The 26,889-nt window shown below is 54.9% G+C and overlaps 1 protein-coding gene across 6 annotated transcripts; it reads right to left on the minus strand.

Moving 5' to 3' along the window:
• Nucleotides 1-1,107: 1,107 nt before the first annotated feature.
• Pth1r (parathyroid hormone 1 receptor) lies at nt 1,108-26,167 on the minus strand. Of its 6 annotated transcripts, none has more exons than XM_021171646.2 (16): nt 25,983-26,157; nt 23,788-23,844; nt 21,280-21,399; nt 10,714-10,816; nt 8,785-8,919; nt 6,847-6,957; nt 6,627-6,745; nt 6,363-6,457; nt 5,933-6,128; nt 5,377-5,530; nt 4,016-4,076; nt 3,636-3,702; nt 3,305-3,399; nt 2,584-2,725; nt 2,460-2,501; nt 1,108-1,663 (listed from the first exon to the last, which is right to left on the minus strand). In XM_021171646.2, the coding sequence occupies exons 3-16, from the start codon at nt 21,352-21,354 to the stop codon at nt 1,283-1,285; spliced, it is 1,776 nt and encodes a 591-aa protein (XP_021027305.1). In that variant the 5' UTR covers nt 21,355-21,399; nt 23,788-23,844; nt 25,983-26,157; the 3' UTR covers nt 1,108-1,282. The 6 variants fall into 6 exon arrangements, with proteins under 6 accessions (XP_021027305.1, XP_021027301.1, XP_029337562.1 ...); XM_021171642.2 differs by having other exon boundaries at nt 1,139-1,663; nt 8,785-8,955; nt 25,983-26,166; XM_029481702.1 differs by lacking the exon at nt 21,280-21,399 and having other exon boundaries at nt 1,139-1,663; nt 8,785-8,955; nt 25,983-26,167.
• Between the last annotated feature and the right edge of the window lie 722 nt (nt 26,168-26,889).

Raw genomic sequence — 26,889 nt, forward strand, 5'->3', positions numbered from 1 at the left:
CTCCAACTCAGCCTGGCTCAGAAACTTTGGGAAGACTTTGGATGGTCGTCTGTCCCACTGGCCATCAAGGGTGCCTGCCGGGGTTGGCCTAGGTGTGTTACCCGTTATCACCCCGTGCCTGAGTTAGACGGCTTAGGCCTGGGGTGGAGGAGGAAAAGCAAGGTGGCTTGAACTGAGAAAGGGAGGGACAGACCCACCAAACGCTACAAAAGCTGGACTGCACAGTGAGCCAAGCAGCCCATGTAGAGGCATGCGGCCTGAGCATCAGGCCTTTTCAGAGCCCATAAATGGTTCAAGACAGGACCAGCACGGCCCGGAGGATGGGGAGTCAGGTAGGGATCCTGAGCAAACGTTCTGGCTATTCAGTGAATGTACAGGCCTAGCCTTGCAGGCCTGCTCTCCAGCTGACCCTTATGGCCTAAACTCCTGGCTTCCAGAGCCAGGGCAGAGGCAACCACCTCCCACTGTCCTTGCACCCTGGGCTAGAGGAATCCCCCTTCCAATGTGGAGTTGTGGCTGTGTACGGAGGCCACCCGTGTGGCCGTCAGGCGGGAAAGGGTCACTTGGTGGCAGGGTCTCAAACTTGAGAGTGAATCAAGAACCTGAGGTATCGGCTGTCAGCCTTGGCCTCAGTGACTTGGGGCTGGGAGGTCGAAGAGCTGCTCTATGGAAGTTTGACTCGTAAGTGCACTCAGGACAACAGGGAAGGCTGGCGGCTCCCTCGTAGGTCCACCTGGCTGCTGTGATTCCTGCACACATAACCCTCTCTGGGCAATGCTTGCTTTGTTTTGCTTTGTAAGACATGGTCTCATGTATCCCAGGCTACCTCCCAACTTATCTATGTAGCCAAAGCTGTCCTTGAATTTCTGATCCTCTTGACTCCATCTCCAGAGAACTGGGAGTTTCGTGTGTCCTGGGCCAAGTGCACTACTAACTGAGCTAGTTCAAAAGCCCTCTTTTGGGCCTTGAGAGCAGAGTCCCCCTTCTGTTGGACAGTGCTGAATCCCCGAATCCTAGACCCTTCCTACATAATGAGACTGGGGCCTTTCTCCCAACCATGTGCAGAGCACTCCCCAAACTCTCTCATGGTTTCGAGATCCAGGCATCCTTGAGCACAACACAGGAAGCCACACACAGCTCCCTTCTTTTTTTTTTTTTTTTTTTTTTCCTCTTTTCCTTTTGTCTTTCTGGTCCAGTCCTGAATAGACAGCCAGCCAAACACTGGCTTCTTGGTCCATCTGTCCATCTGCCCATGCCAGTAGTCCAGCCCCTTGATGCCCAGTCACATGACTGTTTCCCATTCTTCCTGCAACAATGGAGGTGGCCGCGCAGACCCAGAGGCCTCCTCATCCAGGCCCGAGCAGGAGCCATTAAGGAAGCCATCGTCCTTGGGAACTGTCATAGTAACTGGTATGGTTTCGTTCTCAATGGCTGGAGCGCCGGGCTTGGCATGGCCAGGCAGCTGGGAGTGGCCATTGGTGGTGGCAGGAAGCAGGCGGGGGCTGAGGGGAAGGCTGAGTCCTGCACGGGGGCCCACATTGGTCACACTCGTGTGTGACACCATTGGGCCATAGCTGTAGCTGCTACTCCCACTTCGTGCTTTACGCTTGAAGTCCAATGCCAGTGTCCAGCGGCTCCAAGATTTCCTAATCTCTGCCTGTACCTTGGGGAGATAGACAGGTGGCAGTCAGGTGTGCCCTTAACCCTGCCACCCATATTTCCCTGCCACCATCCCCACATTAAATGATAGAAGACTACTAGAGAAGCCCAAGGATAATCTGAGCCCAATCCCCAGACTATAAAAGCCATATAGCCAGAACCCAAAAGCTTAGATGGCCCAAAGATGGCTGAGCCCTCAGACTGAGTTCTAAAAAAATTCCTCCCTGGGACTGAGGGACACTTTGCTATGGCACCCATGGAAGAGCCCACACATCCCAGTATATTCTACGCTTGAGTCATCTTTGAAGCCTTCTCTCTACCTTCACAATGTGGTCAAGGAAGGTTCTTGAGGAGCAAAGAAAGAATGGTAGCAGGTGAGAGAATGGAGGGACAGAGCTTGAGGAACCCTGCTTGCTCCTCCCACCTCACCCCTGCCTTCTACCACCTCACCCCTGCCTGCTCCTACCTCCTCACCCCTGCCTTCACCACCTCACCCCTGCCTGCTCCTACCACTTCACCCCTGCCTGCTCCTACCACCTCACCCCTGCCTTCTACCACCTCACCCCTGCCTGCTCCTACCACCTCACCCCTGCCTGCTCCTACCTCCTCACCCTTGCCTTCTACCACTTCACTCCTACCACCTCACCCCTGTCTGCTCCTACCACACGACTCCTGCCTACTCCTACCACCTCACCCCTGCCTGCCCCTACTACCTCACCCCTGCCTGCTCCTACCACCTTACCCCTGCTTGCTCCTACCACCTCACCCCTGCCTGCTCCTGCCACCTCACCCTTGCTTACCTCACCATTGCAGAAACAGTATATGATGGCAACAAAAAATCCCTGTAGAGAGAGGCACACACAATCAGGACTACATTTCGGCCCCACCCCGTGCACTCCCCAGGACCCCAGGCAGGCCGCACACCTGGAAGGAGTTGAAGAGCATCTCATAGTGCATCTGGATCTGCCACAGTGTCCCTGAGACCTCGGTGTACGGCAAGGCCATGAAGACGGTGTAGTGGACACCGAAGAGTGGCACAAGCACCAACGTGGACCTGAGCAGTTTCCTGCACATCCGGGCATGCAGGTTAGGCCACGTCCCTCGCCCTACAACATAGTGCTTCTTCCTCCCACCCCACCCCAGGCCCAAGCTCCAGAAGTGATGGAGGAGCTAGAGGCTCTGGCAACTGTGGCTTGGCAACCGGCTCAGCCAAGGATGGTTCCTGCCAGGAGGCAGTGTTACTTGGGCTTCTTGGAAGCTGTCCTCCGGTAGACAAGTGCAGCCGCTGTGTCCCTGGGCTCTTTGCACCTGCTGGCATGCACTCTTTCTCCTGTGACCTAACTCTTGGGTTTCTCCTGAGGAGATGGCTTATTGGAGCCAGCCTCTACCCACCTGTCCCTTTGATTCCCTAGGGGGCAGCTGTCTGAGGGTGGCTGGGGGTTATAGCACACTAGCAGACCTCACTCTAGTGTAAAGCCTGAAAGCAGATAGCAGAGTGAGATGCAGCGCTGTTGTGCCGGCAGGGCTGGAGTGGACCAGAACCAGAGGCTCCTCTCACAAGCTCAGCCATGGGACCTGGTCTTCACTTGGGTACATGGCGTTTGTACCCTGAATTCCACCCCAAATCCCAAGAGCCAGAACTTACCGGTACTGCTGCCTGGTGTCACACCGGCCCGCATTGGTCTCCCGGAGCTTAGTGGCAAGCACCCGGATGATGTTGATAAAGAGGATGAAGTTGAGCTGCGGGAGGGAGCCTGATTGGAGGAGACTGGCCATGCCATGGGCCCTACTCTGTCACTGTGTCTCTAGGTGGCTCCTAGGGCCCTTAGCTTCCCCATCTAGTCTGCAGTAGGAATCACGTGGTCTTTAGGTCTTTGGGTTTCTGGTCCTTGGGATCCAGGGAAGCCATCACAGATGTTCTTGTTAAGGGTTAGTCATCGAGGCTCATAACCACGCTGCCCCCAAGCCCTGCTCACCACAACAGATGCCAGGATGGGCACCTGGATGATCCACTTCTTGTGCCCAGAGCTCAGGTCCCAGCACCTAAGGGAGGGGGAAGCATTAGCCACCGGCCACCTGGGACCTGGAGTTGTCCTGCTTGGACGTGAGCCTTTAAGGACACAGGACAAGAGCTGGATGTGTCCAGGCCTCAGGCACTCATGGGCCTCTCTGGGAGTCACCTCCTGTGACTCTGAGGTGGTTCCTGGCTGAAGGCTGATCAGGAATTCCTGAGGCTGGAGCTGCTGGTGCACGGCTTCTCCCCCATGATTCATAGAAGAGGGAACCTGAGCATTTCCAGCTGTGCCAAGGTCCCGGCTCCCCCACCCCTACACATATACTTTGCCACTTGACCTACCCAGTGTTGGCCAACGTTGCTCTGACACCGACCCACACAGCCACGAACACAGCCGGCAGACCTGCGTGCAGAGGGGACTCGGTGAGGGCTGTGTGTTCGGTCCCAAACCTCGTGACTTTCCTCAGTCTACTGCCCCCATCCCTCACCCTAGGCACGTGGCTATTTAATGCCAACCTAACAGCCTGAGGGGCCAGCCCTCAGGACTCATTGCAGCTCTCTGCCCCATTTCCTTGCTTCCCGTGAGCACCTGTGCACACCTGCTGGGCATATGCAAAAAATAACACGGTATGGACAGCTTGTCCCAGCTCATTCTGCTCTGGTCTTAGAGCACCCATGGGGAGAGAGCTGGTGACTAGCAATCTTTCTGTTCGGAAACTCCCTCTCCAAGCCTGGATCGAAAGGTCCTAGCTTTTCATGGATGAGGTAGATAAAGTAAAGATTATCTATCTTCCAGGGTGAAGGGAGCCCGATTCCCCTCCCTCAGCTTCATTCCCAGCCTGGTGGATCCTTGGAGGGAAAAGGTGTCACCTGGGTTTGTGGTAAGGGTGTGACATTCCCAGATCATAAGGTTCTGTGTGCTCCCTAATCCACATGTTTCCAGCCCACCCACATGCCTTCTAGCCAGCAGCTTGTGTTAGTTCCTGGAACCAGGCCCAGATCTGCCCGGCTCTGGGACTTGCCATGGTGAGGTCAGGGATAGGGCATGTGCCAAGGGCCAAGGAGGCTGTGGAGATGAGGGTTCTCTAGATGCTGAGCCCAGGAGCCTTGAGCCATGGGCTTACCCCTCCACAGTCTGGCAGCTTTCCCCAGGGCCCAGCCAAGCTCTGCAGCTGCCAGCAGTGATGAACAATTATCAGTAACCTGATCCAAGGGCCCAGGTGGGGGGGATGGCAGGACCGCAGCATCCCGGGAAGCCGCCGCTGCGCTGCAGAGGCTGCAGAGAGGCTGAAGCTAAATGGGACTGAGCTCTGGTCCTGTGGCTCTGGACCTCACCTCCTGGTAACAGATGCAAGCCCCGCCCTCGCCCTCGGGGATCTGGGTAGGAGGCTCCAGACTACACCCCCAACCCCAGGCTGACTGCTGACTGAAGATCTCACTCTGGTCCCAAGTTTAACCTCATCTCATCCCCAGGAATTATCACCCTAGGAGAGCTGAAATGCCAGGCAGGTCAAGGCAACAGCACGCGGTGAACCCTACCCGTGAACCCCGCCCATAGTCACGCCGAGCCCCTTAAATCTGGAATGGAGTTAAAGTCACAGCAGGATGGGCAGGCCCCCAGAGTGCTACAAAACAAGAGAGGCAGGACATGCCCTCTGAGAGTGCCTTACTCAGGACCCAACCCACCACACTGGTCTCCGTACCCCAGCCAAAGATGGTGAAGCCCCACAGGTACTTCTTCTCTGAGAAAAAGGCCATGAAGATGAGGCTGTGTAAGTACAGTCCCTCCACCAGAATCCAGTAGTAGTTGGTAGCCAGGAAGTAGAGGAAGAAGGTCACGGCCACACGGCAGCCAGCCTAAGAGACCAACCACAGTTAGTTCCAAAAGGTAGAACCTGCATCCTATAGGCAAGGTTTGGTCGCATTAGGGGGAGAAGGAAGTTAACTCTAGGCTGCTGGGTTGGGCTGCTGTGGGGGTGGGGTGTTAGCAGCAGGTAGCAAGGCAATGGGGAGGAGAGGCTGGGGTGGCTCCAGTGTTGGGGAAAAGGGGTCACTGGGAGTCGTTAGCAGTAAGCGGGGGGGGGGGGGGGGGGGGGGGGGGGGGGGGGTGGTAGGTGGTGGTGGGGTGAGTTGAGCCGCGTGAGAGTCCCTGTGAGGTGGGTTTGCTGGCCTGAAGCTGGAGGAGGTAGCAAGAGACAGGCAGAGGGAGGGATAGACTGCAGGTGCGAGGGACATGGTGGGTGGCAGAAGGGCACTCACGTAGCCAACGGCGGCAGCGGCGGGCGGAGGCGGCACCTGCGCGATGATATGCAACTCTTCCTCCGTGAGGCGCTCGGCCTCGTCCAGCGTGAAGCCAGAGTAGAGCACAGCGTCCTTCACGAAGATGCTCGCGGCGCGCAGCATAAACGACAGGAACATGTGCATGTGGATGTAGTTGCGCGTGCAGTGCAGCCGCCTGCGGGCGTGCGACATCACCGTGGGTGAGGGCACGGTGGGGGGGGGGGAGGACGCAGCGGTGGGCAGGAAGCTGGGTTGTGCGCCATAAGTGGGGACATCACGCAGGGGGGATGGATGCAGTGAAGGGGGAGAAAGGAGGCTCGCACCCTGGACCCCTCCGGACCCACCCTAGACCACGCTCCACCCCTCGCCGGCTTTGCCCTGCCTTCGCCCCACTCCTCGCCCTGCCCACCTAAAATAGGCTAGGATGAGCACAGCCACGGTGAGGGAGGCAAGAGACATGGAGTATCCCACGGTGTAGATCATGCCCAGGCGGTCAAATACCTCCTGCGCAGGTGAGAAACAGAAAACTGGGACTCAGGATGGGCACCAAGGGCAAAGTGGAGGACAAATTAAGGTTGCTGGAGAAGTAGAGACTAGGAGCGTCTAGGTTGAGGTTCGCTAATGGGGCAGGTGTGGTCTTAAGGGTCAAGCTTGGGAGGGAGGAGGTGCGCACCCGTTCCCGAGTCTCATTGGTCATGAACTTGAGGCACTCGCTGTAGTTGGCCCACGTCCGGTTGTGCCCTGGAACCACCTCCCAGCTGCCATTGCGGTCACAGCGTCTGTAGGCATGGCCTGAAGGGCCATGGGACAGTCAGGACAGGCAAATGGAGATCTGGAGCCACTGAGGCTCTGAACTCCATTTTAGGTGTCCCCGCCCATTTGGCTAGCCTCACCTTTGTGGTTGAAGTCATAAATGTAATCGGGACAAGGTACTGCCACCACTTCACCTGGTGCCCCCAATGGCCAGCAAACGATGTTGTCCCACTCTGGCAGACAGGGACGCCCTATGCCCAGAGAAAATACAAAGTCAGGTCCATAGCTAAGGCCCAGGGACATGAACACACTTGGGATTTGATTCCCACGGGGGGGCAGTGTGCCCTGTGACTGGAAACATCAGGTTTGGGGCATTCTAGAAAGAATATGTTTTTTGGTTTTTTTTTTTTTTTAGATTTATTTATTTATTATATGTAAGTACACTGTAGCTGTCTTCAGACACTCCAGAAGAGGGCATCAGATCTTTGTTACAGATGGTTGTGAGCTACCATGTGGTTGCTGGGATTTGAACTCTGGACCTTCAGAAGAGCAGTCGGGTGCTCTTACCCACTGAGCCATCTCACCAGTCCCGAAAGAATATGTTGAACCTTTATCCACATCCCCTTACTCCCTACACCCAACGGCTTCAGAGAATTTACTGCAGTCCCCGTGATGGAAATACTGATACGAGTCCCAACCTGGTCTGAAAAAGGTCAAGAGCAGTGGATGCCATGCTGAAGCTACACAAAGCAGGCCTTGGCCGCAAGGGCTCAGCCAGGCCTGCTCTCTGAGGAGACTTAAAAAAAAAAAAAAAAAAAAAAGACATTGTTTCACTCTATAGACAGACCAGGCTGGCCTTGAACTCACAAGGATCCACCTGTCCCCAGTTTGAAGAAGAACCATTTTCTCAGATTTTCCTTCAGCTTGAAGGCTCCCTACGTGACTCTTCCCTAGAGACCACAGAAGGAAGTCTGGTTCTCTGTGCCAGCTGAACTTCTAAAGCGCTGCTAACCTCACGCAGGTGCCCCCCCCTCTCTGCATTTCCATTTCCTCTTGGGAAGCTGACGGATATCAACCTAGACTCCTTCTATCCAGGCCTGCCTGGAAGACCCACCACCGACCACTCAGTAGGTGTACCATCCTCTAAATCCGAGCAAGCACTAATGTTGAATTTCAAAGGACAGTGATACGTCTCACTTTGGAGCCCTGACAGCCATGCTAAGTGACCTCAGAGGGTCCCCAGCCTCTAGATCATTGCATTCCACACCAGCTTACAGCCCCCTCTCCCCCCCACCCCCCCCCACCCCCCCCACTGCAAGGCTTTGACCACAGGACTCTCTAACCTCCCTGGAAGGCAGCCTTGAGGGCTGGATCCGCCCAGCCCTCGGTGAAAGGCTCTCTGTCCTGGGCGCCATATTCCCAGCCCCACCCGGCCAGGCCCACAATTCCCTCTGGTCCCTGGGGAGCCACAGGGTGACCACAGGCTCCCAGATGTGGCCCATCTGGAATCTGCTGCCCACCCTGCTGGCTCTAACTGGCCTTGTGGCCACAGCTTGGGCTCTGTGTTTGTCTCTCCTCACCTCCCCGAGGCAACCCTGTTTCCCTCTCTCCTCTTCTCTCCTTGTCCCACTGTCTGCCTCCACCCTTCTGAGGCTGCCCTCATCTCTCGCTGTGTCTGTGGGTCTTCCCACTATGTGTCTTTCTGTACTTCCTTTGACGTATCAGACTTCTGGGTTGAGCATCTTGTTCCCTTCTCTGTCTCTCTGCATCTCTCCCTGACTAGTCTCTCAGGACTCTGTCCTCTCTCTTTACCTCAGTGGATCACAGGTTTCCTGCAGCTCTGGGTCCTTCTCTGGGGAGTGTCAGTGCATCTGTTCTGCACATTTCCTTGTATGCTAAGGCCTCCCAACTCACCTGACTCCCCACCCCCATGCATGATGCCTCCTGGCCTGCTTTTCTGGGAAGGGAGCTGTGGTCTCTGACTTTCTGTAGGAACTCACATTGGTGGAGACAGGTGGATCTGAGCCTGGACAAATGACTGCCTAAGGAGGGGTAGGGCACAAGATGGACAGACATACCTCGGCGCCTGCTGCTGGTGGGCACATCCTTGTTCTCTTTAGACTCGGGGTAGAACTTTCCCGGTGCCTTCTCTTTCCTGGGCTTCCCTGACGTAGATGCTGGTGTCCACCCTTTGTCTGACTCCATTATGTTGGCTGGAGAAATCGGGGTGGTTCTAGCCATCGGCTGTGCTGTAACACAGCCCTGGTTACTGCCCGTCCCCTCACCGGCTCCCCCTTTTTACAATGAGTTGATCCTATCAAGGATGCTGACACTCAGGCTGCTGGAAGATCAGGGAGGACAAGCAAGTGACTCGGGGGTGTTTGCTAGGTGGAGAAGCAACCAGGAAACAGATGTGGTTGGCAGATGTGGTTCAAAGGGGGTGACTGACATATGAGTTGGGGTCACCTGGGAAGCAGAAAGGCTGGCAGGCCAGGAGGCAGAGCCACGATGGGGATGAAACAGCCCGCCAGAGGGCGCATGGCAGAAACTGGGAGAGGTGGATGGAGGTAAAGGTGAGTCGGGCTAGCCTGCTGTGTGGGTGACACAGCCAGGAGTAAAGAGTGCATTGTGTTAGGAGTGGACACACGAGCCCACCTTCTCCACCCTCTGCCCTAAGACACTCGAGTCAGGGGCTTGCAGTTTCTACAAGAGCCCTTGAAGACACCACCTGAGCTGGGGCCTGACCTGTCCTCCTTGAAAAGACACTGGAGGCTTCTGTCCTTAGCCAGAAAGTCCTCACTACCTGACTTGTGTGATTTCAGCTGTAGCCCAAGCTGGGGTACCCTGGGTACCCTCCTACGTTGGGGTCCGTGGGAAGCTGAGTCCAGGCAACCTGGACTGGGGTGACAATGACTGACAGCATTCTCGCTCAGGGAGGGGTTCTGTGATAGATGAGGAGCCAGAGATGGACCCAAACTGTGGGTTCCATAACTAGGAAGAGGGCCCCATTTAGGATCATATGAGGAGTTCATCTGTCCCTACCCTCTATGTGACAGGTGGGCCAGGATAGGTGGAGCTTGGCCTGCAGAGGAAGTTTTTACGAATGTGAACAAAGTCCTCTTGCTTCATAGAGAATCTGTCACCATTTGCTTGTGTCCTGGGTATGCTCTACTCCCAGCCCCCAGTAACCCAAGAGCCAGCTCCAGAGAGAAAGCTGCTCTGGAGGGACAGACAGTAAGCCAGGGTCTGGCACCCTTTGATGATGAGATTGGCCAGAGCTCAGAAGCCTGGATGAATGCCAATGTAGCCCATACCTGCTTCCAGGAAAGAGACTCACGGAAGGGGGCAGAGAGGAGACCGGAGATGGGAGAGCCTTCCTTACCCATGGCCAAGGTCCCTTAGAGACGCTGTGTGTGCGCGCGCGTGCGTACACAGTCCAGCACCCTCTGTCCAGGCTATCCGCTGAGTGACACACACATCCCTGTCCTATCTAGTTCTAGGGACGCTGGTTCTATGCAGGAGCTCTGCTTCAGAGAGCTTCCCATCTTTCCAGGCATGGTGTGGCTAATCTTCTCTTTAAGGAAGTTGGCCCAGGCCACCCTGTTAGGGACCAGCGCCCTCAGCAAAGTCCCTGGCTTGCCCAACCCTATCTAAATCCACTGGGACCCCATGCTTTGTCTGCCTTCTCCATCTGCAAAGGGAGACCTACACATCTTTCAGCAAGTTTTCCAAAGGTTTTTGTCTCTCTCCCCCTCCCCAGCCCCCACATGGCCATGCCTGGGTCTGAGAGCTCCGGTGGGCAGACAGCACTTTCCCCAGTCCCGGAAGGTAAGGATCGCCTGAGCCTGTTGACTTCACCCTTGCCCGATCCATCTCTTTTAGGCTTCTACTCTGGCTGGGTCTCCCTTTCTTGAGCCCACCCAAGGTTAATGCCTCCAACTCCTACACCCACTTGTCCCCCTGCTTCCTAGACTCCCACCCTTTTCACATGCTGACCCCACCCCCACCTGCTGTGTGCAGAACTTCCTTGAGCAGCTTGTCACATTGCGCCTGGGCACGGTGCAGCAGGAAAATCTGTTCCTCTTTGGTAAAGACATCGTCTGCATCCACCTGCCAAACCAAAGGTCAGACTGTAGGCAGCACTTCCAGGTGAGGCAGCTGGTTCCAAATTCATGCAACCTCCCCAGGGATTTCCCCCATTTAGAAAAGTGATCCCTTTAGAGAGAATGTGGGGAGTTGGGGAGAGCATCTGCCTTCCAGAGCCTCCCTTTTAAAGTTCTGAAGCCATGGTAACTCAATGGCTAGGACCTGCTCCCTTGCAGGGAGGAGAAAAGAATTGAAGCTGTCTTGTCTGTCTGTCCAGCAGTAACCCAGCATCCACTGGCATTCTTTTTCTAGTACCCCCGGGGGGGGGCATGGGAATGGTGGAATGTCCCAGGATGGAGCCTCACGGGGTCCTGACTGCCTGCTGGTGATCCAGGGTTAGATCAGGAGTGCTGAACTCTGAGGAGATAAATCTAGCCTGGATTCCTTCAAGTTTCAAGGCCCCCGGGGACCATGACAGCCACCATTTTCCATGCTGACCCAGTGGTCAGCCGGTACTTTTCCCAGTGAAGGGTCAGAGTGTCACCCTTCCTACTGAGAGCCCCAAAGAGGGAAAATAGAGAAGCAGTGGGCTGGGCTGCACCCCCACATGCAGCTTGGCGCAGTCATAGGAGTCCTTCATCCCACTGGAAGTTCCTCCATCCTAGCAGATGCTGCGGAGGACATGTGTAACTCGGCACAGGCCTTTGCTCCTGCTGACCTCTATGCAAGAATGTCCTCTTTCCACTCTGTACACCCACGGGGACCCAGCAACATCATTTTAACCCCGGAAGAGAGAATAGTGCAAGGGCTCAGGGAGAGTCTCTTGCTGAGATGGTGGCTGCTGGAAGAGATCTGAGTCTCCCCTGACTTGGAAGCTGGGGCCAGCATCTTGCCTGGAAGGAGTACCGGGTGGGATACTCTGGGACAGCCCGGGGCAGTCAGAGCCATGTACCTCAGACCTCATGACTCCCCTAGAAAGCCTACCTCTTCCTTAAACTCCAAAGAACACAGCCTGATCACCCTGAACAGACAGCTCTGCCAGCCCATGCCTGGCCATGTAGGCGGGTCTCTTTAGTAAGGGTGGAGCTACGAGAGGCAGAGAACTTGGAGGCCTGGAAGGAAGGAGGCGGGTCAGGTTAGGGGCGGGCCGGCGGGAGGGGGCTGGCGGCCCGGGTCAGGGAGCCCGGCTGAAGGGAGAAGTTAATTGACCGCGTCTCTTGGCGGCAGCTGCTCCGGCTTTCAGGCCAAGGAGTCTCCAATTGGCTCCGCAGAGTTTTGCTGGTTTTACTTAGCGGAGGTGCGCTAGCGTCTTTGCGCGTGCGTGTGACTGGCTGCGCACACGCTGTCTGGCCAGTGTGTGAACTTCTGTGTGTGCCCCGTTTCTGTTAAGTCCTCACGAAGGAACTGCCTAACTCGTAAATTTGGGCCCTGGAGCCTGTTGTGTTTGTGAAAACGCATGTGTACATGTTTGTGGGCTAGAGACTTTGTGAGGGTTTCTGGGAGCGTTGCCGAACCTCTCTAAAATGCATGTCTGTGTCTGCTGCTTCCGGAGCCTGGATCTGAAATGGACCCTCAGGACTCAGCTAGCCTTCATGCCTAGGGGTCCCAGGAAGGCTGAAGTGGATTCCCCTGGGCTTACGGGCCCCACTGCTCTAACCCCTCCCCAGTGCTCAGACCACACCTACGACAGAGCTGGCTGGGGCAGGCTGATAAGGATCAGCGAGGACAAATAGGCTTGTAAGATCCAGAGACCTCCAAAGCCACCCTGAAGCTCTCCTAATGCCTCTGACACTGGAGATCCAGCTACTGGAGGTCCGATTCTTACACAACCTCACTCCGATGACAGAATCTACTCCCTACCATTCATTCAGTCACTGGGGTTAATATCTCCATCAATTACTACTCCCTCCCAATCAGCACCCACATAACCATCACCATTGCTGACAGGTCCGTTCACACCATGAGCACTGCTGTTACCATCAATACAGCCACCGTTACCACCACCATCACTGCCCTAATTGGGCCAACACCATTACCGTCACCATTACACCGAGCACCATCACAGCATCCCCAGAATGCCTACGTTATCACCATCAAGATCAGCACCACCACAGGCAACATCAGCACCATCACTAATAGTACCACACTTGCTCCCTAAGCACCATCCATACCACTGTCTGGCCATTTCACTACCATATCCATTCTTTTTTTTTTTTGGCTTTTCGAGACAGGGTTTCTCTGTGTAGTCGTGGCTGTCCTGGAACTCACTCTGTTGCCCAGGCTGGCCTCGAACTCAGAAATCCGCCTGCCTCTGCCTCCCGAGTGCTGGGATTAAAGGCGTGCGCCACCACGCCCGGCCCCGTATCCATTCTTTTATGGTCCCTTCCTTCTGCTCAACTCCACCCCTCCCAAGATCTATAATTCACCATGGTTTTGTCCCAGTTTAAGGAGTGGGCGTACGTGACTGACCAAAGCTCCCATCTCTGAAGACTTGCCCATGCATTAGCTTCCCAATGGCCAGGCTAGTCACTGATGTGACCAGGGAGTTTAACCTGGTGGCCTAGATTAGAGGTAAGCAGTTGTGGATTGAAAACTTCCCAGCTAACACCCTGAGACTGACTAACATGACCACTCAGAGGCTGGGATGGGGTGGCTGCTTAACCTTCCACCTGTCTCCTTCTCCAGAGTTTTGTCTCGTGGACAGGGAAGGCCACATACTTCTAGCATCCTCCCCCATAAGCCTTCATCGTCCCCAAGGGCAATGGCCTTGCCTCTGACCTCCCTGGGCGTTAAGATCTACTTCTTTGTCACACCACTGAAGACAGAGCTGCCATGCCGGATGTGGCTCAGAGTGAGGAAACACTTCTCCAAAGAGAAGAGACAGCCATCTACTCAGGGCTTCCTCCCTGCTAGCCTTAGAACACAACTCCCCATCTGGAGTGCTCAGACAGCCTGTCTTCTTTCAGTCGCATGTCAGGGATTCTCCACTAACACTAGTGCCAAATCCCACCTCGGCCATTGACCAGTGTCTCTGGCAAAGTCGCTTAAGCTCAGTGCTTTAGATGTCCTGTAAAATCAGAGTGACAGTGAGGCTGTTGTGGATTTAAATGAACTATTACTGCCTCAAAAGCCGGGGCAGGGCAGGCAGAGGAAAGCTGGCTGCTGTTATAGCTTCTGTGAGCAACAGGACTAACTCACCACTCCCACCCCCACCCCAACCCCAGCCTTGTCTCCAGGGGTCCACAGCAAAGGGCTGATGGGTTGTGGGACCCTGAGGGCCAGGAATGGGAGCAGTGCTGGGTGAGGCATGCTTGGGTTGCCCCCTGAACTCACACCACCATTCCAGGTCACTGCCAGACACCCCCCCCCGCCTCTCCCCCCCTCCCCACCCCGCAAAGATGACCAGTCCTCTATCCTGGCCTTAGAGGGATGAGGGGGAGAGATGCCGACAACTCTGACCAGACAGACATCATCATTGTCTGCTGCTCCCTTCCCCCTTCCCAGCCCAGTCACCTCCTTCCCCTGTAAGAGAGCTGTTTTCTTGGCAAAGCTCCTGAGTATGAAGGAATCAGGCCGTCATCTTCTTAGGTCCAGAATGTGTGTACCTTGAGTCTCAGGGGCAAGACTGAGGAACTAGGGATCGGGTAATGGCTAGGTATCACCAATGAGAGTATGACACCTGCCCTGAATCCTGTCTTCCCCTTTATGGATGAGGCTGACAGTTCTCTCTGATTCACCTATCATAGCGCTCCTTCCCAACAGCACGGCATAGAGCCTTCTTGTACAAACACAGCACATCTAGAGTGTGTGAACTTACAGGGGCTGACGTAACTTTAGCTCTGCTCTTGGAGGGTGGCCCGAGACACCAAGACGGGGTTATGAGGCTCGAGATCATCCACGGACAGACAGGGGCTGAGGTGGGCAGGAAACTTACGCACCCAGTATTGCCGAGCCAGTGGTGGTGCCCGTGCCGTCAGAGGGACTGTCCCTGGGTTCAGAAGCTCAGTCCCATGATCTGAGAACTCCCAGCCTCTGCATGCTGAGGTTACAGACGGACACCACATACCTGGCTAGGCTGCTCTAATTTAGTTTAGCTCCCAGGAGACCCCAATCCCTGGGAGACCTCAATAAAGAACCGTGAGGACGGAGGTAGCAGGGTGCGGTGTTGAAGCTGGTGACTGATGAGGGTAAAGACAGTGCAGTCCATACCATCGCCCAAATGACGGCCACCACTCTTAACTTCCTCTTCTCCCTGCCAGATTCCACACATTTACGTCTGTGATCTCAGACGTGTCAAGAATCTACCCGTCATCAGACAAACTGGAGGACATGCAGGGGTTCCTTTTTCAGATCCAACACTTGTGCCTCTGTGCAAGGGGCTTCTATTGCGTAATATTTTCTTAGCAGGATGCCCTCTTGGGTCACATCTTGCCAGGGTTAGCCTGGTCCCTTAAGGGACAGTGTGCTTTGCCTCCTTGCCTGCCATTGGAGAAGGCAGACATATTTGGTGTTCACCCCTGGACACTCCTGTCCCACTGTCCTGTCTGTGTCTGCTGACACTCTGGTCATCCTCACTTCTACTACATACCCATTTTACAAAAGGAAGACTGAGGCCTAGAGAACAGTTGGAAGGAGAGGGCCAGGCTTGGAGCTAAGGCGTACTTTACACCGAAGCAACCATCTTGGAGCAAAGGAAACGTGCAGCTTCACAGCTGCTGAAGCACCAGCCATCACATCGCGTAACCAGCACCCTGGCCTGTAACCCTTGCTGCATCAAGCAAGCATCCACAAAAAGAGCTGATGCAGTGGTGATGTGACTGTAGAGGCAGTAGCAGCACTGATGTTGGAATGAGGCTGACCCCTCTAGCTGGGTCGAGGACAATTGGGCCTTGGTGTTAAGCAAAGCCGTGAATGCCTCTGGCAAAGTAAAAAGGAAACATTTGGCTCTCAGGAGGTCCTCTTGTGACCTTCTAGCCTTCCTGCACCCTTTCTCCAGGTTCTACTACGGGGACCCACGCTGGCACCTCTCGATGACCCATGCCAGCTGGCTGGGGACTGTTCTCTTGTCCCTTGCTGCCCTCTGTCCATCTGGCTGGCTACAGCAGGCTGGGACAGGCTCCTCATCCTGCCCCGCCACGGCTGACAAGTGCTGACTTTTTCTCCCCCTTGCCAGGCCTTCCTGAACAGGCTGCCTGTGTTTGGGGCTGGGAGGGGTTGGGGGGGGGGAGGCACTGTGACGCCTCTCATCCCAGCCAGCCAGCCAGCCAGCCAGCGTGGCCGCCTTTGGGGCAGGCGGTGGGATGGAGCCTGGGATGGCAGAGTTGGCTGCTAAGACAGGGTGGATCTTCAGTCTACCTGAGCAAGGCAGGAGGACTGAAGCCCAGAAGGATGAGATGGCTAACCTAACACTAGCCTGGTCAGCAGACCCGCAACTCATAGCACTTGGCATGGGCACAAGGCTGCCCCGGAGCTGGGGTCCTAGAGAATGTGGGGGTCTCCAATGTCTTCAAACCTGAGCAAACTCTGCCCTCTCCTAGTAACCTTAAAGGCGTTTTCAAGGTCCTGCAAAAACCCCACCATACCTTTTATTTTTCCTGGGGCTCTCTGAAATAGCTGCCTTCCTGATGTGGTAGCCGGACCAGGGAGTGTCCCCAGAGGCCCACAGCAGGAATCTGGGGGAGGCTGCTTGACGCCTCATTAAAACATTCCGAAGAAAACCCAAGTTCCCAGGAGGGCCCATGTCCCCCTCCTCTGTCCTGGGCTCAGGCAGTTCTGGGATTTGGGGGGTGGTGGTGGGGGAGAGGATGTGTTTAAGGCAGGTGATATAAAAAGCTTCGAGAGATCAATACACACAAGATAAATAACCCACAGAAAGATGGGTAATGGCTCTGAGCGAGCTCTCTGGGCAGATGGAGCATAAACAAGTATCAGGTCTGAAAATCATTGGCCGAGGATAAGTTAAAATGACTGGAGACGCTGCTTTTTCACCTATCAAAATGCTAAGACGAAACAAAAGGGCCCTCGGCACATCCTGTGAAACGGCCCAGCAGGGAGAGGGCCCTGTGGTCAGACCTGGTGAGTATAAACCAGCACAGCTTTTAGAGGGCAATTTGGCTATGCCTATTAAAATAAAAAATGTGCATGTTCTCAGACCCAGCAAAGAGAAATTCTAGAAATATCCTACCAGGAAACAGTCACGTGGTGAACCGAGAGGGCATTTCAAGGAGCTTCTCTGCCACCATCTGGAACTTCTCTCACATGCACACACACACACACACACACACACACGCACACGCACACGCACACGCACACGCACACGCACACACACACACAGAAACAGAGAGGCAGAGAGAATGAGAAAACTACTGAGAAAGGATCCGAATGCCCATTTGGATGCTCATCAATGTTTAGCGAAGTTCACACTTTGAAGTACTACACAGGATTAAAAAGAACCCAGAGAGATGGCTCTCTGTTTAAAAGCACTAGCTGTTCTTCCAGAGGACCCAGGTTCAATCCCCTACACCCATAGGGTGGCTCATAACTGCCTACAATTCCAGTTCCAGGGGATCTGACGCCCTCTTCTGGCCTCCTCAGATACTGCATGCATAGGATGCACAGACATGCAGGCAGAACAGAAAACATACAATAAATTATCATCATCATCATCAACAACAACAACAAAAAAGGACTTGGGGGCTGGAGAGCTGGCTCTGTGGCTAAGAGCACACACTGTTCTTGTAAGAGGACCCAAGTTCTGTTCCCAGCATCCACTTCAGGTGGCTTAAAACAGCCTGTCACCCCAGCTCCAAGGGACCTGACATGCTCAAGCATTGCATGGATTCACAAAACCTACACAAAACCCCACAAGGATATACAAACACTTAAAAAAAAACATAATATATATCCTAAAAGATTTACATTCACAAACATGAAGATACAACTCTAGTTGTATGCAAACAATGCATGCACGTGTCACACAGCCCCGTGGGGAAGCTTAGGGAACTTACTTAAAAACAGAGAAAACATCAAGACACGGCATTCTCTTTGCTAGGCACACAAAGAGGTGTCAAGTGAAGCACAGGAGGGAAAGAGATAGAGGACCCTCCCCAAGCTGACCAAATGTCTTTCTCTACAAAGGGGACAGGGATTTCCTCGGCAGTGCCCACAGATGGTCTCTGTTTGACCTGTATCATTTCTTGTATCATTTGAATTCTTGAAATGGCTCAGTGGAGATGGACGCTCCTTGATGTTCACGATGAGAAGCGGAGTTCAGATTCCCAAACCACATAAAGAGGAACCAGAGAGTCCTCAGGAGCCTGCAAGCCAGCTAACCTGGTGACTCTGTCTCAAGGAAGGTGGAAGGTGAGAACAACACCCGGGCTATCCTCAGACCTTCAGAACACCTCACCTCCACCCCACACACCTTATACACACACACTCATGCACAGAGATTAAAATAATACAAAAACAAGTATAAACGTGTGCTCTTGTATTAGCCGTGAAAGAAACAAGTCAAGAGGTAAAGCAACAGAGGTTTCGTTTGTAAAGAGGAAAAATCAAGGGGACACAGAGGGACCTCTTGGCCAGAGTTTGCTCTCACCTCACCTAGAAGAGTCCCCTGTAGAAACCGGAAGTCCTGGGTTCAAGTGGTTCAGATCTCACCACTGCCCGTCTTACAAGGTGAGCCTCAGGGCCATGTCTCCATAAAATGGCTAGGGGAATGGGCGGATTGAGAAATCATATATGGCGAGTTCTAGCTCAAGACTCTACTCGGAAAGCCACTGCTTGATACATATTCTCTCTTATTTTTAAAATCAAACCCCTTTGGGCAGGCAAGATGGCTTCTCAGGTAAAGTTCTTGCCATCTGAAGTCAATACCTGAAGCATACACGGTAGAAGGAAAGAACTCACTCTCGAAAACACACGTAGGCACACACACAAATAACAAATGTTTAAAAAAAATGCAGAAAAGTTGCCTGCACAGCCAGCCTAGGAGGCCATGCTTTCTCTGGGAACCCTATCCGAAGGTCCTGGCCCATCTTCCTGCTGAACAGCAGCTTCTCTGGCTACAGCTTCTTCACTTTTATGTGAGCTGAGGGCTCTCTAGGGCATCCTTAGGGTAAGGAATCTCAGAGGACAAGACCATCCTTCTGCCTGCTCATAAGCTGAGAGCCTATCCTTTCTAAACTGCACTCCTATCTTCCTCTCCAGGCTACTCTTCTTTGTGAGGACAGATGTGGTCAGTGTCCCCCCAGTAGGATGCTCTTTGGTCCTCCAGCCAAGGTCATGGGAGAAAGGAACCTGGACTTGGATCTGGCTGAGCACGTCTATAAGTTTGGTGGCAGCTGATGTGGATGGTCTTTGTCCATACCTGTACACATCGGGACAGGGTCGGGACAGGGCAGGAGCCCCCCCACCCCCCGGGCTTAGGAAAGAGATGGCGCAGGCTGCCAGTTGTTTGCTGACTCCAGCTGAGCCCAGGGATCCCACAGGGTGGGTGAGTGAGTTGGCCAAACTCCTGTTCCTTGGACTATACTCCCGCCCCCGTCCCTTGGACTATATACCCCTTAGAGCTGAAGTGGAGACGGTCCAAAGTCAGGGCATGGTCCCTGTATAGCCACACCGGCATCTGTCTTTCTGCCTTCAGCTTAGGACTCTTCTAAACCAGAAAGTTCTCTGCATATACGTCAACTTCCCTACAGAGAACTATGGGGCCCTAGGGGCTCCACCACACTTAAGGTTGCAGGGCTGGATGCTTGGTTATCATAAGAGACAATGGCCATAGTGATTGTGGATTTACATGAGATAAAACAAAACAAAACAGGGCAAGTACCTTTCTCAAAGGGTTGTGGGTAAAACCTAACTCGATGATCTTTATAAAGCGCTTAGAACAACAGACGGACGAACAGAAAACTCAGAGGCATTTGTTGAATACAAATGAACAAACAATGGACCCGTGTGCACACCCACAGGCTGCACACGTGCACGCACACACATGCATTAGACAGCTGTGCTTCCCTCGGAGTCATGTGTGGATGCAGAGCTTCAAACACATGTGAACTAGAGTACACACAACCCTACGGACTGACTCAGATGCCCATAAAGCCTTGTGCCGATAAACATTCAGGCACACACTGAGGAAGGATATTGTACCCAACAGCCACATGCACGTGTATGTGTACACACACAGAAGTCACTGAGGGAAGTTCAGCAAATAGCTCTCTCCCCCGGGTCAGGAGCACCTCCTGAACAGTCTCTGGCTTTGACTGTCCTTTGCTGGACTAGAATTGAGGCTATGGGCACAGGAGGAGGACATCAAACTGCAAGGGTGTCAGGCAAATGTTTCCCTCGTGCTCTCTGTTCACAGATGGGCAACTGAGGTGTGCAGAAAGAGAGTCGAAGGTCACACAGCTGTAGGCTGAGCTGGGGGAGCCCCACAGCTCCTGTGTCCTTGAATGTGAGACTGTTCTGTGAAGGAAGGTACTTGCTCTGTCTCTCTAGACCTTGGTCAGGGGTGGGGTACAGGGTGGGGGGCAACAAGACCTCAAAGTCAGGCACAAAAACTGATTCAAGAATAGGTTGGGCACTTGGGATGGGACCACTAAGGGAATGAGAGGACAGAAAAATCTCCCATCTCTGAGAAATGGCTACCAGACCCTAGCCCAAGATGAGGTCAGGTTCCAGCTTTCTATTTGTCTTCTGTTCTGAGTCTCTCCCCGCCCGGGTCCAGAGCTCTCATCCTAACCCCTTTCTTTGTCTGTCTGGCCCTCTCCACTAGTCTGTTTCTTGGTATTCACTCTCAGACCACGCACGGTACCCCCCAAAGATCAGCACACTCATGTCCCACAGCACATATCTTCTGCAAGGTGTACTATGAGATCAGTGTCTTTTGGGGGACCTCTGTACCACACCCACCTCCCTGGGCAAACCGATTTCCACTTTGGGTAAAGCGGTCCCATTCATGCATACATCTGTGCATCTGTAGGATCCAGAGAACTGAAGAGGGCTCTAAATCCTACCCTCAAGTCTAAGTGATTTCTGACTTCTTGCACACAGCTTTGAGCACCGGGTGCAAACAAAACTTGCGAAAACGGAGCTCCCCCCGCCCCCAGCGCAGTGTGTGAGACTCCACACCCAGAACCCGCTGAATCGCACAGTTACCACTGAAAAAGATACATACGACCAGAGCCATATGCTCACAGAAGCATGGTGTAGGGGAACTCCAACCACAGGTTTTCAGACCCAGGACCCCAAGCCAAGTCTTCAGAAGTGGGGAAACTTCAGGCATCTGGAACCTATGGTAAGACACCCCAAACAGAGCAGACACCAGGGTTCCTGGTTCATGGCTGGGGGGAGGGGGGCGCAGAGGTCCCATCCCAAAGTTCAGACTATAAGGAGAACCCAAGAATTTGCGCCTACACTCGTCCCAGGAACCCCAAAGCAATTCCAGGAGTCCTGTGTTGGAGTGTGGACGGAGAGAGACTTACCAGCGCATATGCGGAGCTGAGCACTGGGCAGCAGAGAAGGAGCGCCAGGCTGGGTGCGATCCGGGCGGTCCCCATCGCCACCGCCTAGGGCCGCGTCCCTCGGGGCAGCCGCCGCCGGCCCTGGTGATGGTTGGAGGGTGCAGAGCTGCGTCAGGCCGGGCCGCCCCGCCCACGCCCCGGCCTAGGGGACCCCGGCGTCCGGGCGTCCGGAGGTCCCGGAGCCCGACGCGGGGCCCATTCGCCGAGGGCGAGCGAGAGAACGAACCAGCGCAATGGAGAGAGGGAGGGCGGAGGGAGGGAGGCAGCCTGAGGCCGGGCGGGCGGCGGGCGGGCGCCGAGCGCTGCTGAGCGGCCTGTCTGCCTCGGAGCGGAGAAATCACATCCATATGGCTGGGCCCCCCGCCCCCGGCCCGCCCCCCGCTCCCCTCCCGCGCCGCCTTTTCTTTCTTTCTTTCTGTCTTTTTTTTCTCCCCCCTCTTTGGGGGAACTGGGAGCCGTGGCTTCGCTCCACGCCCAGTGGGGGAGGGGCGGGGGAGGGGTCGGGGTCGCGGTCTGCGGGGGGCGACCAGGCTGTTATTTTTAGCTCCGCGGCAGTGGGCAACAGGGGAGTCGGGGCGGGGCAGGGGGCGCGTTTTGAGTTGCGCGGGACGTGCAACTAGGGGATGCCATCCTGACTTTTGCAACCACACTGAGCCCTTCGGCGTTTCTGCCGCCAGCTCCGGGCTCTCCCTGTGGCCGGGCTCCCCGGCTCAGTCTGGACCCCCGTGACCTTGTTGATCACCCCCTGCACCCCATTTCCCATCCTCCGAACCCGCGCTGCGTGCGCCGGAGCGGCACGGGCGCTTCTGCTGCCCCGACGCTGAGGCTGCCTGTCTGCTTGTCAGTCGGTCCTTTGCTACTGTCCACCCCCCACCCACCCTCCCCGCGCTCCCCGGCTTTGGCCTCTGCTATTCCAGCGGCCCCAAGCTCGGTTTCGGTCACTCCCTCGCTCCCCCCTCCCCTCCTCTACGAAAACATTTGCAAGTTTCCAAAAAAGCCACCGAACTAACTGAGCGGCAGCGGGGCTGGCGACTCCACAGGGCTCCGAGGAGGCGCCGCAGACTGACACCGAGATGGAGCAGCCGGGCCCGCCCTGGCCGGGCCCCGAGTCCCCTCCTGCCCGACTCCGGCCTCCGGCGCCCTGCGCGCCCGACCCCCCACCCCCATCCCCCAAGCCCCGACTTACTCCGAGCTCGCCGCCGCGGCCCCCGCCTTGCCATGAATGTCGGGGCCCCCCCGACAGCCTCCCCAAGCCAGCGCCCCGTCCGCAGCCCCGGGGGGACTTCATGGAGCTCTCGGGATCCCCCCTTGGCCTGCCTGGCCTCCAGAGCCCCCCGCCCGGCCGCTGCTCCGAGCCGCCGCCCGCCTCACGCGTCCCTCGCCTCGGCGTCTGCTGCTCCCCTCCCCCCGCGGCCCGGAGCCTCTTCCCTCCTCCCCCCACTCCGCGCCCTCCCCGGGCCTCCTCCGCCCCTGCCCCCGCCACTGCCTCTCAGGCGGGTGTGTGCAGGACAGAGCCGAGCCCGCTGTCCCCCATCCCGGGACATCTCTCCAGAGACCCTGCCCCGGGTCTTTCAGCAGAAGGATAAGTGTTGCGGGGACGCAGTCTAGGGAGCTCTGACATCGGGACCTGAGAACCGTGGCTGGGACGTTGTCTCGCTTTTGCTTTATTCTTTCCTTTGGAAAAGCACAGGCCACCCACCCACTACCCCCGATCTTCCGGCCCTGGATGATGAGCAGGCAGCCACAAGGGAGCCACTGGGGAAGCCGCCTGGTATTTCCCGCGCCGTGGACTGCGGCGCTGCCCGTGTACCCGTGGGGTTCCTGGTCTGGCTATGTGGGGACCCTGGGGAAGCTGCTCCGCCTCCAGCTAGAGCCAGGCTACGCAGCCAACGCCCTCGAGTCCTGCCCCGCCCTAGACTGGTCCTTCATCCCCTGTCCCACTCCTAGTCCAGGGGTCTAGCGGACCGGAGACTCCGGTGGTGCTCCTTGGTCTGGACCTTCGTTGGACTCCCGGTTTAGAGGGGTTCCTTTTCCACTCCAGGTATTTTAAGATGTCTCAACCTATTCAGTTGCTTGCTAGGCATCCCTGGTTCTTCGATCTAGCCCCAATTCAAGGCTACAAGACTCGGGTCAGCTAGGACACCTATTCTTGTACTTCACTTCCCTCCATCACGTTATCCTCCAAAGGCTGGTGGCTGTCTTGAGACTCTTGACTTGGGGAAAGTGAGAGAGATGGGAGCTCGTGATGGGAATGGAGTTTATGGACTCCACGCTGGACATCAGAGTTCTAGACTTTGGACTTCCAAGCCTACCATCTCCCTGAGTACCATGCGGGGAGCATCAGGTATCAGAGAAAGTCGAGAATGCTTAAACAGAGGGCTAACGGAAGGCCTGTTGAAGGAAGCCATTTTAAGCGTGGTGACCTGAAAATACCACCAGGTTAAATGGCATCCTTGCTTGGTCACTTACCAATTGTGTGTCCTGCCCACTAGGACTCTCCCGGTATCCTGGTCTCAGTCTTCTCATCTGTAAAATAGGGAAGATGTCCACTTGACTCAAGGGTCCTTGAGGGTTTGCGCAAACCCATGCATTCCAGGGGTTTGCCACAAAATTCTATGCAAATGAGCTCAGTGTCCCCCATCTCTCCACTTCAAGGATGGCCCCACACCTCAGTGACAATGGGTCCTCAGGTCTGGTTTGTCTTCTGCCACACCCCTCTTCTGTGCCCACTGCTCTTGAGGTTCTTGCCCTGGTATTCAAAGACCGCTGCTTCCATCAGAATGACTGTCCAAAGCAGGCCCAGTCAGCTAGACTTTTGGTCTGCTCACATTCACCCCTCTGTCTGGTTTTTCTGTTTCCTTGTCAGGAACATGCTTTGGTACCGAGGATACTTCTTACTTGTGTTCCCACATCTTCCCTTGGTAGTGCCTGGTGTGAGATCCCGTCTGTTTTATACAGTCCTCGTGCTCTTTGAGAAAGGAAGACATCTGCCCCTACCCCAAATATGCTCGAGTATGGAAGACCCACAGTGCTAAGCTCTGATGGTCTCTGTTATCTGTGTTTCTAAGCGACCCAAATCTCGCGTGATGTCGACCACTGTTCTTTCCCTTGGTGATGAGAAAAGAACACGCGTGGCAGAATCGAGACGGAGAGAAATCTAAGAGCTGATAGGGCAGGGTTCTTAGTTCTGACCATAGAAAGCTCTTGACTTGAAAACAAAGTAAGATCTTTGCACCTGGCTGGGAGTTTGTGGCACACACCCAGGAGGCAGAAGCAGACAGGTCGGGGAGGTCCTGATCTATGCAGCAAGTTAAGGTGCCAGAGCTACTTAGTGAGATCTTCTCTCAAAAAGTAAAAGCAAAACAAAACAACAAATGAAAGAAAAGATTTGTCCTTGGGTAGCCCAGGGTGGGCCAGGCAATCAATTACTAGATCAGCATGGGGTCTCTGGGTCCCTTAGGGGAATTTCCCTAGCTGTAACTCCTGTACCTCACTCCAGAGTTTCCTAACAGACTTTCCACATTGTGATCACCTAACTCAGCCCCAGGCCTCGGGTTAAATTGCCACCATGGGGAGAGGGATGGGGTCACACATTAACTAGTAGCACATTAGGGTCGGGAAGAGCCGGTCTTACCCTTTGACTGGCAGGCCCTAAGTAGGGTCAGTGGGTCTGTGTTTTTCCCTTTGATCCCCAGCCTGGGCTTAGCAAGAGGAGATAAGGTGACCATTGGAGGGCAGAGCCAGAGCCATGGTTGGACTCTAGCTCCACCTCTGCTGCTGTGGCAGGCATCTCTACTGCTATCACTCTGAGGAGGGTTCTAGCCAAGGTCCACAACCCCTGGGACCACTTTGTTCATCAGGCTTGAATAGTTCTTCTAGCTCTGTAGTCTGTCTGGCCTTACTCTCTCAGAAAGCCCCTTGTCACCTACCTGGAGGCTCTGTGGAACCACTAGCCCACATCAGCTTCTGAGAAACCCCCCTCCCCCTTCCCCAGTACTTCATCCTCAACTTAGCCCCAAAGTCACTTGCAAGCTAAGAATAGCTCTAGTCCCAAACTGCTCTGCCCCCACAATGAACCTGACCCTAGGCTAAGCCTTTATCCCAGTCTGATTTACAACCGGTGGCTGAACCCTGACCTTGGGCTGAGACTCCTCCCAGGTTTCAAACCCCAGTTTCTCTAGTTACAGGTCCCTCTGGAAACTTTTTGAGTCAAGGGGCCAGTATAGGATAGGGTGGCCAGGCCTTAAGGGAAGCAAGGTGCCATTTTTACAGCCATTTCGGCTGCTCATAAACACTCCCCTACCCAGCTGAGTCACTGAAGGCTCCCATTGCAGCTGGCTGGGCAGCCCCCCTCCTCTTACAGCAGGGTCTGGCTTTCTCACCTCGGGGAAGGTGAGGGGAGGGAGGATGGGGGCTCAGGAGGCCAGGAGCCTTCATTTCAGTCAGGAAACACTCCAAAGGCATCTGGAGGTACAGACTTCCTCCGGCTGATGTCATGGTCACAGGTGTCTTGCTGTCATGACATGGGGCCTTAAGGGCATGCCTTGTCTGTCCCAGAGCGCAGCACAAACACACAAAGGCTTACTGCAGGGCCAATTCAACCTTGTTTCTATCTCCCAGCTGGACTCAGGTCTCCCCAGCCAGGCTCCTTGAGTCCTACTTACCTGGAATCCACAGGCCTTTCAAACGGGGCCTCCGGTTGAGGAGCTGACTCAGGTTGGCCATGGGGAGGCCATGGAACTTCAGAGAAGTGTCTCCAGTTCAGGCCTGAGCAAGGACACAGCTGGTGGGGGGGACAGGAAACGGCCTAAGTCCCAGCTCTGGCTTGAAAAGAAAAATTAATTATTTTTTACCAAGCCCTGTATTGGCTCAGGACTTTGTCCCAGACCCCAAGCCTGCCAGTGTTCTGAAGTCCTGAGCTAGGCCCTCCCCTTAACCCCCAAGGGTTTGCCTTCCAGGCTCCAGGCCAGCTCAGCCTCCAGTGAGCCTCTGCCTCAGTTGACGCCCCTCGCCCTTCCAAGCCTTGCTAAGACAAATTCCCTCTTTATCTATCCCTGTCTCTGTCTCATCCTTCTGCCCCCTTGCTACCCCTCAGAAATCCCAGGCTGCCACCAAGTATAAACACGGCATCTATAAGTGATTTTATTCAAGGTTTAAGCACCCTGAAAAAAAATGGGGCCATGGGCCGGGTCATCGTCACATCCCAGGGAGAAAAAGTGACATCTGAGCTGGAGTTCAGTAGAAGAGTGCTTGTTAGCACGAGGAAGGTCTGGGCTAGACAGAGAGACCCTGCCTCAAAAATAACTATAGAGACCCGAGAGACAGCTCAGCAGTTACACACACGCTGGTTCAGTTCCCAGCACCACATCAGTTGGCTCACAACTTCCTATACTTCCAGGCTATCAAAGCTCTCTGGCCTCTTGCAGGCACAGGCACACACATTACACATGAGTAGATATACATAAATAGAGACTAGGGCTAGGGATGTAGCACAGTTGGGAGAGCACCTGGCTCTCATGAACGCAACTCACAGAACCATTTATTTAAACTGGACCTGGTGGTGTATCACAG

This window comes from Mus caroli, chromosome 9 (genome assembly GCF_900094665.2).
Source record: "Mus caroli chromosome 9, CAROLI_EIJ_v1.1, whole genome shotgun sequence".
NCBI classification, from domain to species: domain Eukaryota; kingdom Metazoa; phylum Chordata; class Mammalia; order Rodentia; family Muridae; genus Mus; species Mus caroli.